The 15677-nt window shown below is 35.2% G+C and overlaps 1 protein-coding gene across 7 annotated transcripts in view; it reads right to left on the reverse strand.

Moving 5' to 3' along the window:
- POSTN (periostin) overlaps positions 1-10262 on the reverse strand; it is a 35415-nt gene extending 25153 nt beyond the window's left edge. For 5 of the 7 annotated variants that reach the window (XM_039253641.1, XM_039253637.1, XM_039253639.1 and 2 more), the window contains exons 1-4: positions 10090-10262; positions 8714-8812; positions 3780-3844; positions 1584-1741 (exon numbers count right to left, since the gene is read on the reverse strand). In XM_039253641.1, the coding sequence (XP_039109572.1) occupies positions 1584-1741; positions 3780-3844; positions 8714-8812; positions 10090-10208 (441 nt within the window). In that variant the 5' untranslated portion in view covers positions 10209-10262. The remainder of the gene's footprint in view (positions 1-1583; positions 1742-3779; positions 3845-8713; positions 8813-10089) is intronic. The other 2 variants (XM_039253642.1, XM_039253640.1) reach the window with 1 other exon arrangement.
- Between the last annotated feature and the right edge of the window lie 5415 nt (positions 10263-15677).

Below are 15677 nucleotides of genomic sequence, written 5' to 3' on the forward strand. Positions count from 1 at the left end.
ATGTGTTATATATATATTACATGATACTATATATGGTGCTATGGGAAATACAATAAGTAAGGCAAAGTCTCTATCTTTAATGCACTTATCATATAGGAACAGCTAAAAACAAACATAATAATATAAATAACAGAAGGAGAAAAATGGCTTCTAGGGTCAAATGAGGAAGGGCAGCTATTCAAGGCTTGTAATAGGCCTTGAAAGGTAGATAGGGTAGGAATGGTAGTGATTATTCAAACTCCAATTGCTGACACAGGGTGAATGTTGGGATAGCAGAGGTTGTCCTGTTTGGTTAGCACATACTTTTACCTTCCTTAGTTAATATTAAGAAAGAATTTTAGAAAAGCATGTGGGACAATAATGTGGAAGACTTTAATGCCTGAGTAAAGCATAAACTAAACTGGCAACAAGGAGCCACTGAAGATTTTGTGGCTTTGGAATATAATGTTTAAACTGGGATTTAGGAAGGTTAATATAGTGATTAACATATAATGACTAACAATTTTCAAGTCTGAATATTAAGATTGGTACTGCCAATTATGGGGGGGAGGGAGGCAGCAGAAAAGCAATTGTTTATGTGGAGAAAGAAAATGGCAAATGTCTTAGATAACTTGTTGTTTAAAGATGCTATAGTGTTTCTAAGGGGAAATATTAAAATGAACATTAAAAATACTCTCCTGGGTTTCCAAGGAGAACAACTATGGAAACAGATTTAATGGTTATGTGCACTAAAGTCATGGTTGAAGTCATCAGAAGTCTATATAAAAAGCAAAGTCTAATTCCTAGTAGAGACTTAAGACCCATTCTTAAGTGAAGGAAGAGGAGTCAGCAAAAAGAACCAGACGGTGGTTGAGAGATGAGGTCAAAGACAACCAGAAGAGAGAGTTCCATACTGCAAGCAATTAAACATACAGTTAATGTAGCAAGATAATATCTAGAGGAATTGCCTAAGTTTTACTAAATATTTGACTCTAGTAGTAAATATCAATTTGTCTTCATATCAAGTAGAAAGTAGAAATATATTTCTATACCAATTTTACGTTTTGGAAATTTAGTGTGTTATAAGGCATATTATGCACAAAAAGTGTGAAAATCAAATGCATTTATAATATTTCGTTTAAATATTCCTACACATTTATACATATGTTAGTATCCAAGCAACCATATTTACATATAATTAAAAGTAATTAATTACATCTCTATAATATGCCTTTATATTAATTTTAAATTCCACTAGGCTTCTTAACTTACCTTTCTACTAGATATGTCATCTAAAACTCAGTAAAGTTCTTCCCAATCAAAAAAGAAAGAGGATAGGAGTAAAATAAAATAATGACAAACACCATTTCAGTCCACTCTTGGTTTCCTTTCTTAACTGGTCTATGAACGTGCCGGGGAAGTTATTCCACTTATGGATGTATTCAACTACTTTACTCCTTACATTTAATAACTCATCCATTTATGTATCCTCATATATGTATAATAAAGAGATATAAAATTTCTATTAATTTCTAAGTTAATAAGTCAATTCAAGTGGAATAACAACAATAAAAGCAATTGTATTAATAAAAATAATGAATTACAGAATCCAAGTTGTCCCAAGCCTCGTTGCTCGGTGCAAAGTAAGTAAACGATCCCTTTCCTTCAATCTCTTCCCTCAGTCTTGAGACATCAGAGTAGCGCTGTGTTGTGGTGGCTCCCACAATGCCCAGAGTGCCGTAAACATGGTCAATAGGCATAACTGCAATAATCAAGAAATAAAGGTCTTAGAAGAATATTTCAAAAACATTATTTCACAGTAATTTTAACTTTATACTAAGTTCCTCAATACATTTAACTGAAAGTTGTAGCAATAAAATTCTATGTATGAATTATTAGTTTGATACAAAGGTTGTCACTTGGGTGCTAGATAATAAAATACCACTGAAAGCTATTATTTCATATATCTTGTGTGTTGAGGGAAAATGAGTGTTAAATTATCATCTTGGTATAACATTTACTCTGTGTAGGTTTGACTCCTGCTATGTCAATAATAGTGCAATTATAAGTATCAGTAAATATTTCTGGTTCACTGAATAAAAGAATATGCTCTTCACTTCTTCTCACTGAGAATGGCAAAAGGTAATATTTTCTTTCATGTTGGTTTAAAGCTCTTAAATGGTATAATATTGTTAGGTATTGGATATTAATTTTTATAGATTTGGGTTTTAAAAGAAATATGTAGACCAGCTTCTTTTCAATTTAATTTCAGGAAGGAAATAGATTGAAGTATCTAACACTTCCAGAATATTTTTTCTGAACTTCAGAAGAAATATTAATATATGAATATCAACCTGAAAGTTGGTACAGCCAATTTATTCATTTTTTGACCCTATCTTATAAATTACTATGATTTGGATAATACCATCGGAGAAATGGCTGTTACGTTTGTGAATATATCAAGATTGGGTGACACAATTAATAAATTTAAAAAGTCAGAATTTTAAAAACCCCAAAAGGATGAGGAAAATGCATCAAAATTAACAAGTTAAATGTAACAGAGTTCCATGTATTGTCCTTATGCTCAAGCTGAAAAAATAAATCCTAGAAAAAGACCTGACTCGATAGAATTCATAGTCAGATAGGCCAGACTTGAAGTTGAAAAAAAATCCTAGATAAACACCTGACTTGTCAGAAAGAAATGTGATCATTTTTAACCGATCATAAATTCATCATGAGGTAATGATAGGATATGGTTACCAATGACAGTAACCATAGTTCAAAGTTCAGGGGCCCCCAAAAGTGAAGTATTTGTCTTGATTTTATTCCGACAGATGCTGGGACCCACATAGATTGCAGACACCAGTCTAGGATCACATTCAGAAAAAAGATAACTGGAATAGAGGCTTTTTATGTGTTGGTGTCCATGATGGTGACATGATGGTAACTCTAAAGTTTACGTTATATTAGAAGTTTACGTTATATTAGATTAGCCCAGAGAAGAGAAGAGTCTGTCGGAGAAATGAGGGTAGTGGAGGAAGTATGTGATGATTGGTGTTAAATATCTGAATGGTTTTTCAAAGTTATTTCAAAGAGGAAATAAACTTTTTCTCTCTAGCTTGCAGTTTTAGGAAACCAGTGTTCAGCATGAGGGATGTTATAAGATCAGAGCTGTTCAATTAGAGATTATGCCTTTCCGACTAGTCCACTCCATGTTTGTAGACAAATTCAAAGATGGGGATTTTGTAGAGGGGATTTTCATTCTTGAAGGAAAGTTGAAGTAATTTAAAGTTATGACCAAGCTCCTGTTGTCTGCTCCAACATTCAGTGCATGAACAGTATGCTTTTTTTTAAATGTTTATTTATTATTGAGACAAAACACAGCATGAGTGGGAGAGAGGCAGAGAAAGAGGGAGACACAGAATCTGAAGTAGGCTTCAGGCTCTGAGCTGTCAGCACAGACCCTGATGCGGGGCTCAAACCCATGAGCCGTGATATCGTGACCTGAGCCCAAGTCAGATGCTCATCTGACTGAGCCACCCAGGCGCCCCATGAGCAGTATGTTTTAATACTTTATCACCATGACAAATTCATGATTAACACAAAGATATTGGTGATATATCTTGGATTTATCATGGTGCTAAACACACACACACACACACACACATAGACACACAGACACACACATGCACGCACACATACACTCACACAAAATTGGCTTCTCTACAAGCTGAGCTACCTCAAATCTTTTTCTTCACACAAGACAAGCACCTCACTTATTTCAGCAAAGGAAATTATACCTGCTGGGCAGCCTTTCATTCCTTCCATCCTCATGTAACCAGGGCAACATTCATATAACACAGTCCTGTATGTTAAAAGAAAATTAATATTAAAATGGGGAACTACATAGAATTCATTTTGTTATAATCTCAGCAGAAACATACCACTTATTGTGATGATTTATGAGACTCTAGAATTTTTTTTTTCATGATATCAAGTTATTTACACTACTTTGATTTCTCAATAGTGTCATGGCATTGTAGAAAAGTTCCAGGATCTTGAGGCAGAAGAATGGGGTTCATGGTTCCCAGTTCTATACTAAGTGGATGTGTGACTTTGAGCAAGTAATTTAACAAATTTGAATCTCAGTGTCTCCAACTATTGAACGTGGGTATAGTAGCCCTGACACCTACCCACAAGCTAGTTGTGAGTCTCAAAAAAAAAAAAAATGATGCTTTGGGAACAATTTTGTAAACTATAAATAGAAATATTTATTAGTATAAGGTTATTAGAAACTAGAAACATCAGGAAATACATTAACCCATTTCAATCAATAAAAACTATTCTACTGCTAACTAAAATAATGCTATTTTAGGTTTGAATTGCTAGTAATTAGTTTGATCATATTAAATGCAATCTTTAATGTATTTAATCCAATATACTGTATTATGTTCATATAAATACAAATTTCAAGAAAATGCTATTCTGTTCATAGTTAACAAAGTCAATTAAGTTATGTAAGGCATAATTAAAGCAATAAACCAGAATATTCAGTAAACATGTATCCAAACCACCTTTTCTAAATTACTGTATTTTATGGGAAAACAATAACCTGAAATCATCTACATAACTGTTTATATTTTTTTACTTTATTAAAAATATAATCCTGATCTTCATTTTATCAAATTCCATTTGACATTTTCTGGACTTCTTCAGTTTCTAGCATAGGTAATAAATTTTTTAATGTTTTTATTTATTTTTATTTTTGGAAGAGAGAGAAACAGAGTGGGTGGAGGAGGGGCAGAGAGAGAGAAGACAGAATCTGAAGCAGGCTCCAGACTCTCTGAGCTGTGAGCACAGAACCGACATTGAGCTTGAACTCATGAACTGCGAGATCATGACCTGAGCCGAAGTCGGACGCTCCACCGACTGAGCCACCCAGGCGCCCAATAATATTTTTAATTAAAATTTTACATAATGCTCTGTTTCCTCTCAATAGATATATGAAGGTGAATGCACAAAACAAAAATTGGAAATGGGGGAATATTATCACTAAAGAGGAAATATAGACCATTTTGTAATTTTTAATTGATAAATTCCATGTCATGCAATTTAAGATAATTACTTATAAGCTGATTATCTGCAATTTAGTAATTATGCATTCGTTAACTAGTTCAGGTATTTATTTCTGGCTTTTTTTTCTAGTTGTGATAATTGTACTCAAAAAGTATGAATTAATGAAAGAACATATTTAAGAGTAAAATCACTATAAGAATAAAAAAACTTTTCTTAGTATGATAAAAATTACAATAAAAGCAAGTTTTAAAAAAGTAGAATATTAGTGATGTGAGAAATTATTGTATGGATGCCTAGGTGGCTCAGTCGGTTAAGCATCACTTCAGCTCAGGTCATGATCGCATGGTTCATGGGTTCCAGCCCCGTGTTGGTCTCTGTGCTGACAGTTCAGAGCCTGAGGCCTGTTTTGGATTCTGTGTCTCCCTCTCTGTCTGTCCCTCACCCCCTCACACTCTGTCTCTCTCTGTCAAAAATAAAAAAAAAACATAAAAAAAAGTTTAAAAAAAAGAAATTATCTTATAATGCTTAAAAAGTAAATAAGTTTTTCAAATTGAAGTCAGGTCCATTAAGTAATTATCTATGATTTGTGGTCCTGTTTGTGATCTTAGAATCCTATTTCTCTATTTTCTTGATGTCAGTTTAAAAAGTACAATGTAACATTATTTATGCATACACAAATTGCAGTAAAATATGAAACATGAATGAGAAAAAAGTTCCTGGCATGAATATTGACTTGAAGATAGTTGATAGATAAGAAGGCATGGACAAATTTAAGTGGGAAATGCCAATTTCATATTGTCTTCAATTTTAAAATAATTTCAAGAACAGTTGGTATTAGGAACAAATGGAAACTATATGGGAGCCTTAGGCAAATCCCCGTATGGCCTCTGAAATAATTTATTCACTTACATCCCCATATAAATAAATTTGAATATTTGGATGTCTAAGGATTGATTCAGAATGCTTACCCACCTGCTTTAGCATATATTTTAAATGGTTAATAAAATGAGACACATATTTATTGGCCCAATATTGATAGTACTGACTTGAAGTAAAATAGTGACTAGAAGAAGAAATTGTTATTGTAACAAAATCTCCTTAACACTTGCTAATATGAACCAAAGATTGGCCTTAACATAGACAATTAGTATACCGGATGGAATAAAATTGCAAAATAATCAGTTGCAGTTTCAGCTGATAGCTGAACAATATGGTTATGGGAGTTGATATTTTAAGTTTAAAGCATACGTGAGTTGATATTTTAAAAACAAAAAAGTAGGTTTTTTCAGGAGAACATTTATTTGACACAAAACTTAAATTTCTCACAAGGTTGGTAGAAACAAGAGTAAAAAAATCATAACTGTGCACATCTCTGAACGTGGAAAATTTGTTCTCATTTTCTGAATACTATCTAAAATCTCAGGAAAATGGAAGCTGAAAGGAAGTCTACAAAACAGTGTATTATTCAGCCAACATATATTGTGGAAAATATCTTAAACTTGGGAAATTCATGTTTATCATTAAACCCACCCAATTACTTCCTTCAAATCTGCAAAGCAACTGTTCAACGAGAAGACAAGCATTTCTGTCAACAGATACAAAGAGTCCTAAAGATGTCTCTGGAAATTTTAGCAGTTGCAAGCATATGGCAAAACAGACATTCCTCTTGTCAATGTTATTGATTTATTTGATTATTTGAAACTAGCAGCTTGCATTTACATTTATTTCAGAGCACAAATGTAAATGTGGTTGTGAAAATGAAGTTACTTGGGGGAAATAAGCTAATACAACTTAACAAAGGAGATACTGTTATGTTTCTGCTGAAAAGTCAGGCTTCAAAGCAGGATTTTTTTTTTTTTTAATGGAGAGCAAGAAAGAATGTTGGCATTATCTTTGCAAAAGCCTTGGCATCTCTCATATGTTTAGATGGTTAAAGTGAGATTATATCTTGCTTTCTTAACTTTCAGGAAGAATATAATAAAGATATCCCATGAATATCTCGGACAGCAAGTCCTTTCTTATGTAGTTGGTGTACGTTCCAAATATGCTTCATGGTAACCAAGAATATGAACAAAGGGAGGAGAATCCAGAGTTTTGGGCTCTCAACTAGGGCCCAGCCTGCATTATAGTCAAGATCATTGCAATCACTGACTTACATTGTAATTGTGTGAATGACTCACAAATCTAGCAGATGTCTGCAGACTAGTAGGAAGTAGATCCAGGTCAAAAAGTAACTCTTTCAAATCATTTGAAACTCTATTAAGCAAAAGAATAAGAAGAGGGAGCAAACCCCTGTGGTGTCCTAGACTTAGTTACCGTGGGGAAGTAGAGTCCAGATGAGGTTATATATATTGAATATGTGATTTTTATCTGGAAATAAAGATAATCTTATGCATTTTAGGTAGGCATCTGATCACAACCCCTTTTCCCACCCAGGTATATCCATTTGTTAAAGTACTTTACACTTCAGGACAATTGATATTGTGAGTTACTTAGCAATTTCACAACCATCAAATCATTCTATCCCTCACCCCTAGAAACTCTGTAAATATAAAGTTGACATTTCATAGGCAAAGAAACAAAGGCTCCAAGAAGTTAAATGATGCCATATTTAGTATTTGTACCTATATTATTAAGTTAGGAAGAAGTTTTTAACAATCCCCAATCCTTCCACCTAAAGTTTAATGATGATGTACTAATTAGGCTCTCATTCAGATACTTAATTCTCAAGGCATCTTTCATCAAGAGTGGAGTCCAAATGAATAGGAAGCACTGTTCTCTTAATCAGGAATGGTATCACTCATCTTTTTGATATAGTAACTTATTCTTTCTATGACTCAGCTCCTTCATTTTAAAATGAAGAATTAGACCGCACGAGTAATTCTCAACTTGTATATGCTCAGGATTGTATTTTCCTAGCAAGGTTTATTGATAGATTAAACCACTATGCATGTCTATCAAGTAATAAAATATATTTTCTGCTAAGTAAAGAGTGATTGTCTTGTTGGTTATTGAAATAATAAATACAGTGATGGGCTTTGTATTGAAATACTAAATACAATGATGGGTCCACCTTTGTGGGCTTCTCAGGACCCCGCAGTTTGGGATGGAATATCTGGATTAAATGAAGGGTTGAAACTTAAGTTCTTTCCAATTTCAAGCATTGATGAAAACTTTGAGGTAAACGGGGGTACTTCAGATAATTTCCAAGTGATTGTAGGGAAACATTAATCAGTGCTTCAAAAACCCTGATATTTTAGATCAATTTGTTTTTCTGTCCCATTTTTTATTTTGTAAAATGAGAAATCTGTTTTTATAAAGTGAGGCATAGAGGTAGGTGTCTTGCCTAAAAAAGAGGTCCAAACCAGGGATAGAAATGTCATACATAGTGTTACACCGATTGCATATGAAATCACATGACACTGGATTGCCATGGACCTCCTTTGGACCTCTGTGACACATAGATTCAAGGCTTATAAGTGGTGCGCTAGCCGAGAGAGAAATGCAGGGAGAATTCCTTTATTCATGTTTATGATCCTTTCCTATTTTTAAAGCTTGCAATTGGGGAGAATATTTTCAAGAAAAATGGTGCATGTGTCCAAGGAAAGGCATAGCGTCGCTTTGGGGACTGGGACATTAAGAAAAAGATGAGACTTACGTTTTCTTTCCACAGATGGCACCTTGGTACCAGTTCCTACAAGTGCTGAAGTATTTCTTTTTGGTGCCTAAAATCTGTTGAAGGGCGCAGACATTTGGGCTGGAAGACACGGAAAGAAAAGACAGTTAGAGTCCTAATGAAAAAAAAGTGTTTCCTATCTTCAGGTCAGACGATTACGTCAGCATGTGGACCGAATTTTCAGAGATGTGATTCCAGTCTTGCACAAATCTACTTCTTGATCCAATCATACTGAATCGTTAGAAAAACTAAAGTCTAAGGGAGAGAAAAGAGAGAGGCAGTTTTACATCCTTGAAAGGAAAACACCAGCGTTTCTAAAGTTAATCCGGTAGGAATATTCAAGCAGCATTAAGTTCAACTTAGTTTTGTTGTCATGTGTGTCTTATTACTTCTAATAGGAAGATAATCTACTGACCCTTCATAAATCAAACGTGCTCATTTGGGACTCCACTCACTGAACAGTGAGGAATCAGAGAACAAAAGAGACAAGTTTTCCTATGTCAAAAAACACTACATGCTGTCATTTTCTAGGTAAGTAATCACAGATGTAAATAGTGCTAAGATTAACTTGAATAATATGGCTGCACAAAGGACAATCTATTTCCTCGAGTGGAAATAGTGGATCAGAACATCCTGCGCCAGAATTTTAGGTGTTTTTCTCTCTTAAAGAGATGAAAGTCTTATTTACACTGTAAAGCAAAGGAACATTTGAGCATGATGAAAATCTCTCTGAGACATTAGAAGAAGTGCCAAGATCCATTTCAAAATAAAATTATAAATGGTTGGTTAAGTTACTAAATTATGCCTGGTAACTTCAAAAATGCTAAGTTGCAGTTGGATTTATTCCAAGAAATATGTTACTTTTGCAAATGTTACAGAATGCAGAATTTAAAGTTTCTTAGAGGCTTTAAAATATTCAAAGAACTAGCTATATTATTCATTATTTTATTTTCAAGCATAATTTAAATGAAAATTTCCCTGACATTATGTAAGGTATTTCAAAGCCAACTTACTTACTGAGAGCCCTAACCATATAGTTTTAATTTTGAAAACCTCGTTTCAGGTTTTTGGAAGGAAATAAAAACACAAATAAATGGAATAATAAAGAAATGCCCCATTAAATGTTGTCAATGAGATTAAAATTATATAATGCTTCAGAAAAAGCAATTACATGAAAATTACTTTGACAGAAATTTTTTAAGTTGGAAACACGTTTATAAATCACAGAATAGTCATTTTTTCTTATTACTTTTTAATAAGTAGAAAAAACCCTGAGGCGTATATAAGGAACTTTATGTATACTTATACAGAAAACAAGCTAAGGAAAAAAAAATTATAAAACCAAACTACTGACTTACCCCTGATCCCGGCCCCTGATTCGGCTATGAGCCAAGATCTTGTCATAATGGCCATTGGCATTTGCAGGGTTAATAGCAACCAGCAAGACTAGAGAAAATATGGGTAAGAAAGGAATCATCTTTAGTCTCTCCGTTACAGTTAGTCACGAAGAGAACTGGCAGTGGGCTTTGGAGAGCTCAGAGTTTATATACATGTCAGAGTCGTGGGAGGGAGCACTGTATAACCTGGGAATCTGAGCTCTTTCCAAAAAACATCAGCAACTTCAATTTGGCAGCTAAAATCCACTTTTGTTGTGTTTACTTGAATGCATCAAGCCTCTTTTACTTCTCATTCTGAAGAAGAGAACTTATTTTTACTTTTAAATTATTTATATTTCCCTTTAATAGCTGACTCCTGGCAGGTTCATATTTCAGTTTTATTCTTTTGCAATTTGGAGGGGTTTATGGAAAATGTTTTTGTTTGGGTTTTAAGGAATATTCTGCCATCCATTCCTTTCAGAGTATATGTCCCTGTGTTCAATGAAATCATTGTTTGATAATATCACATCTTATCACATTTGGTTCACATCAGAACTGAAAGGTTATTATTTTTCACCAGAAGCAAATGTAGATGTAAGTTTGATAATCATAAGGCAGTAATGGCTGTTGATCAAAACCAGATATTGGATAGATTTCAAACTTGTACAAAATATGAAATGAGAATTCTAATTGCTGACGAAACATGGAGGAGAGACCACCTTTTCCTTGCAATCCTACTAAACTGGGAGATACCTTCCACTTCACTTCTTTTTTCAAATATCAAGGAATAGATAGAGTTAACATAAATCTACTTCTGGCAAGGTTTCCTAACTCTTGAAACGAAGTGGAAAAGAAAAACATGTGTGCTTTATTGTTTCTTCGTTACATGCTTCACACGGTGATGAATTTGTCTAGGTGGAACATCTGATAGACACTGGACGAAAGCAGCCCCTATTGGAAACAAGTATTACTAATCTAGCTGCAATAGATTAAAGACATATTAAGAAACAAGAGTATTGCCAGAATTCTTCTTCTGATTTTACCAAGAGTAACTAAAGTCTCTTAATGTTACACTAGGCGATTCCTATCCAAGAGAATATGCGTTCTTATCCCTCCAAACATGATATATCAATGTTCAGAACACCCATAAAAGAAACCTGAATGTCAGATGTTAGCAATAAGCTGAAATGGTAACCTACAATGAGTCTTCTTAAATAAGCAGGTTGCACACTTTCCTAGCTTCTCCCAATGCGTCGTGTTGAAAATGCTCACTGTGGAATGGCACATCAGTATTGTTTCCCCACAGGCAATATGGAGAAATTTTGTACTGACTCACCATGTTTTCCAATTGGAAGGGCTTTTAGGGGAGGTTGGATGGGTCTGAGATGATTCCAGGTATCAAGAGAGTTGCATTAAGCTTGCTGTAGAGTTTTGCTTTGAGGCACTAAAATAATTCTGTAACTGGCTGCTAGTTTACTAAGAAAGCACGCGATTAGATAATACATTCTGAAATATGATGAGACATATTGTCAACTTGAAAATTTTAGGATTAAGGTATAATAAATGAAAGAGCAATTCAAAAGGAGAACTGGAGAGAAGAGGGCATCAAAAGGTAAATTAAGTTCTGTCCCTGGTCGGGGCGCCTGGGTGGCTCATTCGGTTAAGTATCCGACTTCGGCTCAGGTCATGATCTCACGGTTCATGGGTTTGAGCCCCATGTCAGGCTCTGTGCTGACAGCTAGCTCAGACCCTGGAGCCTGTTTCGGTCTCTGTGTCTCCCTCTCTCTCTGACCCTCCCCTGCGCATGCTGTCTCTCTCTCCCTCTCTCTGTCTCTCAGAGCTCAGAAATAAAAATATTTTTCAAAAAAATTCTGTCCCTGGTCTCTCATAGGAAGAAAATTAATCTAACATTTATGTTTCACTGAATGGAATTATCCTAACTTCATCTGTATGTTATTGGTTTGCTTTACGTAATAGATTTCTATTATTCTCACGTTGTGTAAATTGGTAGGTGGTCAGTAATTTTTTATTAAGTAAGACAGGAAGACTGTTTTATGGAAATAAGTTCTTCTTAATGCTAGTAAATTAGCTGTTAAAATATTCTTGGTAACATAGTTATATAAAAATCTTCAATTCTAGACTGGCTAGACATAATGTAGATTACTCATCTTCTAAAGCATAGTAATGGAATGTGGGATTATAGAGGGATAAGTCTAACTTAAAAACAGAAATCTCTCCAACATCGCCATGATAAGTTGTCATTCATTCTGTACTGGGATGCTCACTTCTGTTAATGCAACCCTTTTCCTCTTAGATAGCTGCAGTGATTTATAAGCTTTTGGGTAATGAAGCTGAAATCTGCTTAAATCCAACGGCGGTCGATTGGAGAGGAAAGAATGAGGTCGTGAGAGAAAGAGCTATAGACTTGGATAATATGTATCAGGGCTAAAAGAGCTCTTTACACACAGTCCAGAATGACAACAAACAGATTTGATTATGAGAATGGGGTGAAGGCAGAAGAAAAGTTTCCTGTCATGTTACCTCCTTTCTTTGTAGTGCCTGCGATACAATGAAAAAATATTGATCATTTTTAAGAACGGTTTTGACCTAGTTCTTCCTTGTTACCACAATTTATCAGTTGGAATCAATGACTTCCATTCACCTGGATTCCTTCTGTGGTCTAAATGGACCAAGAATTGCATTCATATTTCAAAAGAAGACTGTACCTTTCTGACTGGAGATTTACTTTTTATAAAACACATGATATACGCTCATATGCTAAAAAGGTTCTTAAATCTTTCTTTTCAGAGTTTCAAGTAATATACTCTTGAACCGACCCATCCTGGGCATCATACTGGCACTTGTATAAGTTCCATGGAAGTCAACAGTGCTACCCCTCAGCAAATATTTACACTCAGTATGAGTAATGCCATCAAGGAGGATCTTGAAAATGTGGGCCAGATTGCACATAAACTACATGTAAATTTAGAGGCTAGAGAGCATTCAAGAGAAGGAAAACCTTAGTGTAAATATAAAAACATGAGAGTACTGCAACCAAAAACTCCAAGCTTAGCTCTGAAGTGTGATTCTATACGATATTATGGCACAGGAGGAAGCCCAAGCAACGGTTTTCGCCAGGATGCTGGCTTCTGGGAGACTAACTGAACCACAGTCCATATCTGACAGTACTGGGTAGGAAAACAGTTTCAGAGAATGGGAGACAAGACAGTCTAAGGTGTGGAAAAGAGAGAAAAATCTCTTTTCTGAGTGCGAGGAGGGGTCAATCTCTCATTCTTTCTCTTCACACAAGGCCCTTATTCTTCTGTTGCATGAAAGGATCCTGCCCCTGGGGCGGCTACGTAATGTTATTAGCCGTTTGGAGGATGACCGAGGTCTTGGCAATTGAATCTAATTTTCAGGGTTGTAAAGTCTGACCTGGAAATGTAAGTCATTAATGGAAAGGAAGTGGCTTATTATGCAACCGAAGAAAAATAATGTGTCTGAAAGACGGAGACGTTTGTTTCTAGCTATCAAGATGCTAATTTATGGGCAGTTTGCAAATTATCCAGTGGATCTTTGTAGCAAGGCTTGTAGCCTCTGGAGACTGTGAAGTCACTGTGGTAGCATGCTTACCCTCGCTAGCGTGTAAGCAATATGACCGACACACTGTAGAATTGGAGATTGCCTATGGATTCAACAAACCTGATTACCAAGCCAAGAGTAGATTTTTTAGAAGACATTTCCATGGTTTAGAATGATCCAGAGTAGTTCTTTGCCTCAAATTATGTATAAACTCCTGCTGTTTACCGTATGTCCTGGGGGATATTGAAAACATTTCTTGAGTACCACGTTGCTTTCTCTCTGGCCTAGTCATAAACTACAGATAATAGAACTTAATTATGAAACATGAGAATGCCTTGACATTAATGCCACACATTCTTGGGGGCACCATGACTCAGTATCCAAGTGCTTGGTTAGTGGTCTTAGCCTTTTTTGGTACCTGGGTTTGCAGCCCTGTAAACTGAAGTTCTGACAAAGACCCAGTGATCTTTGTTTCCTTTGAGTGGGGGACAGTCACCAGTAAAAGGAATTCAAATTAAGCAAACGTTAAATTTTGTGAGTTTTTTAACTCTTTAAAATATTAGCTAAAATATAGCTAAAATAAAATTGAATGTCAATGCCTGACTTAAAGAACTCAAAAAAGCAATGTATAGGCTCAAATACACACTATGTAAAGCCTGTAAGAACTGGAACTTCCCAAGCCAATGGATTTCTTCCTCTACTTCCATAGATCTCCCAGGCATGGTCAGGCCTAACATAACTAACGTAATGAAATCATATTCAGAGAAAACGGTGATGAATTTGGCCCCAAAGTAAATGATGTTCTCTCTAATGTTCATTCTTTCGGAAACATACAGAAGGTTTTCTGTGATAAATGTGAGTAGTATGCATCTTTCTTATTTAAATTTAGACACTCTTTTCCTTTAAAAGCTTGTCAAGTAACAGATCTCATCTTAATACTTCGTAATTAACATAACCGTTGTCCCTAATTGAACTGAGCACTTCTGAAATTTTTAAACTGGGTGCTTATTAGCAGTATTTCTTATTAACAGTGTTTACTCGTATTTCTCTGGAGACATCTAGTGGAGAAAGTATGGTATATGTTTCTAGAAGCACAGATAGTATTACATTTTGATTTAGATAAGAATTTATGTGAAATTAATACGAAAAAATCTTAAACATGTTATGTACATTTCAAAATGTTGTTACTGAATATTAATAATAATCTCTTAAATAAAGTATTTTAGAGCTGATTTAGATTAACCATATGAATGATGCCAAATCTAGATTTTAAAAAAGTGAAAAATCTAGAGGGACAAAACATAAGAAAACAAACTAAGGGTTGCTGGAGGGATTTTGGGTGGGGGTGTGAGCTAAATGGGCAAGGGGCATTAAGGTGGACACTTTCTGGGATGAGCACTGGGTGTCATATGTAGGGGATAAATCACTGGATTCTACTCCTGTAAACATTGCACTATATGCTAACTAACTTGGATATAAATTAAAAAAAAGAAAAGAAAGAAAATCTAGGGGCATCTGGGTGGCTCAGTTGGTTAAGTGTCTGACTTCAGCCAGGTCATGATTTCATGGTTCGTGGGTTCTGGCCTCACATTGGGCTCTGTGCTGACAGCTCAGAACCTGGAGCCTGTTTTGGATTCTGTGTCTCCTTCTCTCTCTGCCCTTCCACACTCAGGCTCTGTCTCTCAAAAATAAATAATCTTAAAAAAATTTTTTAAGTGAAAAATCTAGGGGCGCCTGAGTGACTCAGTCGGTTAAGTGTCCGACTTCAGCTCAGGTCATGATCTTGCGGACTGTGAGTTCGAGCCCGGTGTCAGGCTCTGTGCTGACAGCTCGGAACCTGGAGCCTGCTTTGGATTCTGTGTCTCCCTCTCTCTATTTGCTCCTCTCCTGCTCATATAGTCTCTCTCTTTCTCAAAAATAAACATTAAAAACATTTTTTTAAGAGTGAAAAATCTAGTCTTATTTTTTTAAATGTTGCTGAACAATGA

This window comes from Hyaena hyaena, unplaced genomic scaffold, assembly GCF_003009895.1.
Source record: "Hyaena hyaena isolate Hyena2069 unplaced genomic scaffold, ASM300989v1 scaffold_457, whole genome shotgun sequence".
Taxonomy (NCBI): domain Eukaryota; kingdom Metazoa; phylum Chordata; class Mammalia; order Carnivora; family Hyaenidae; genus Hyaena; species Hyaena hyaena.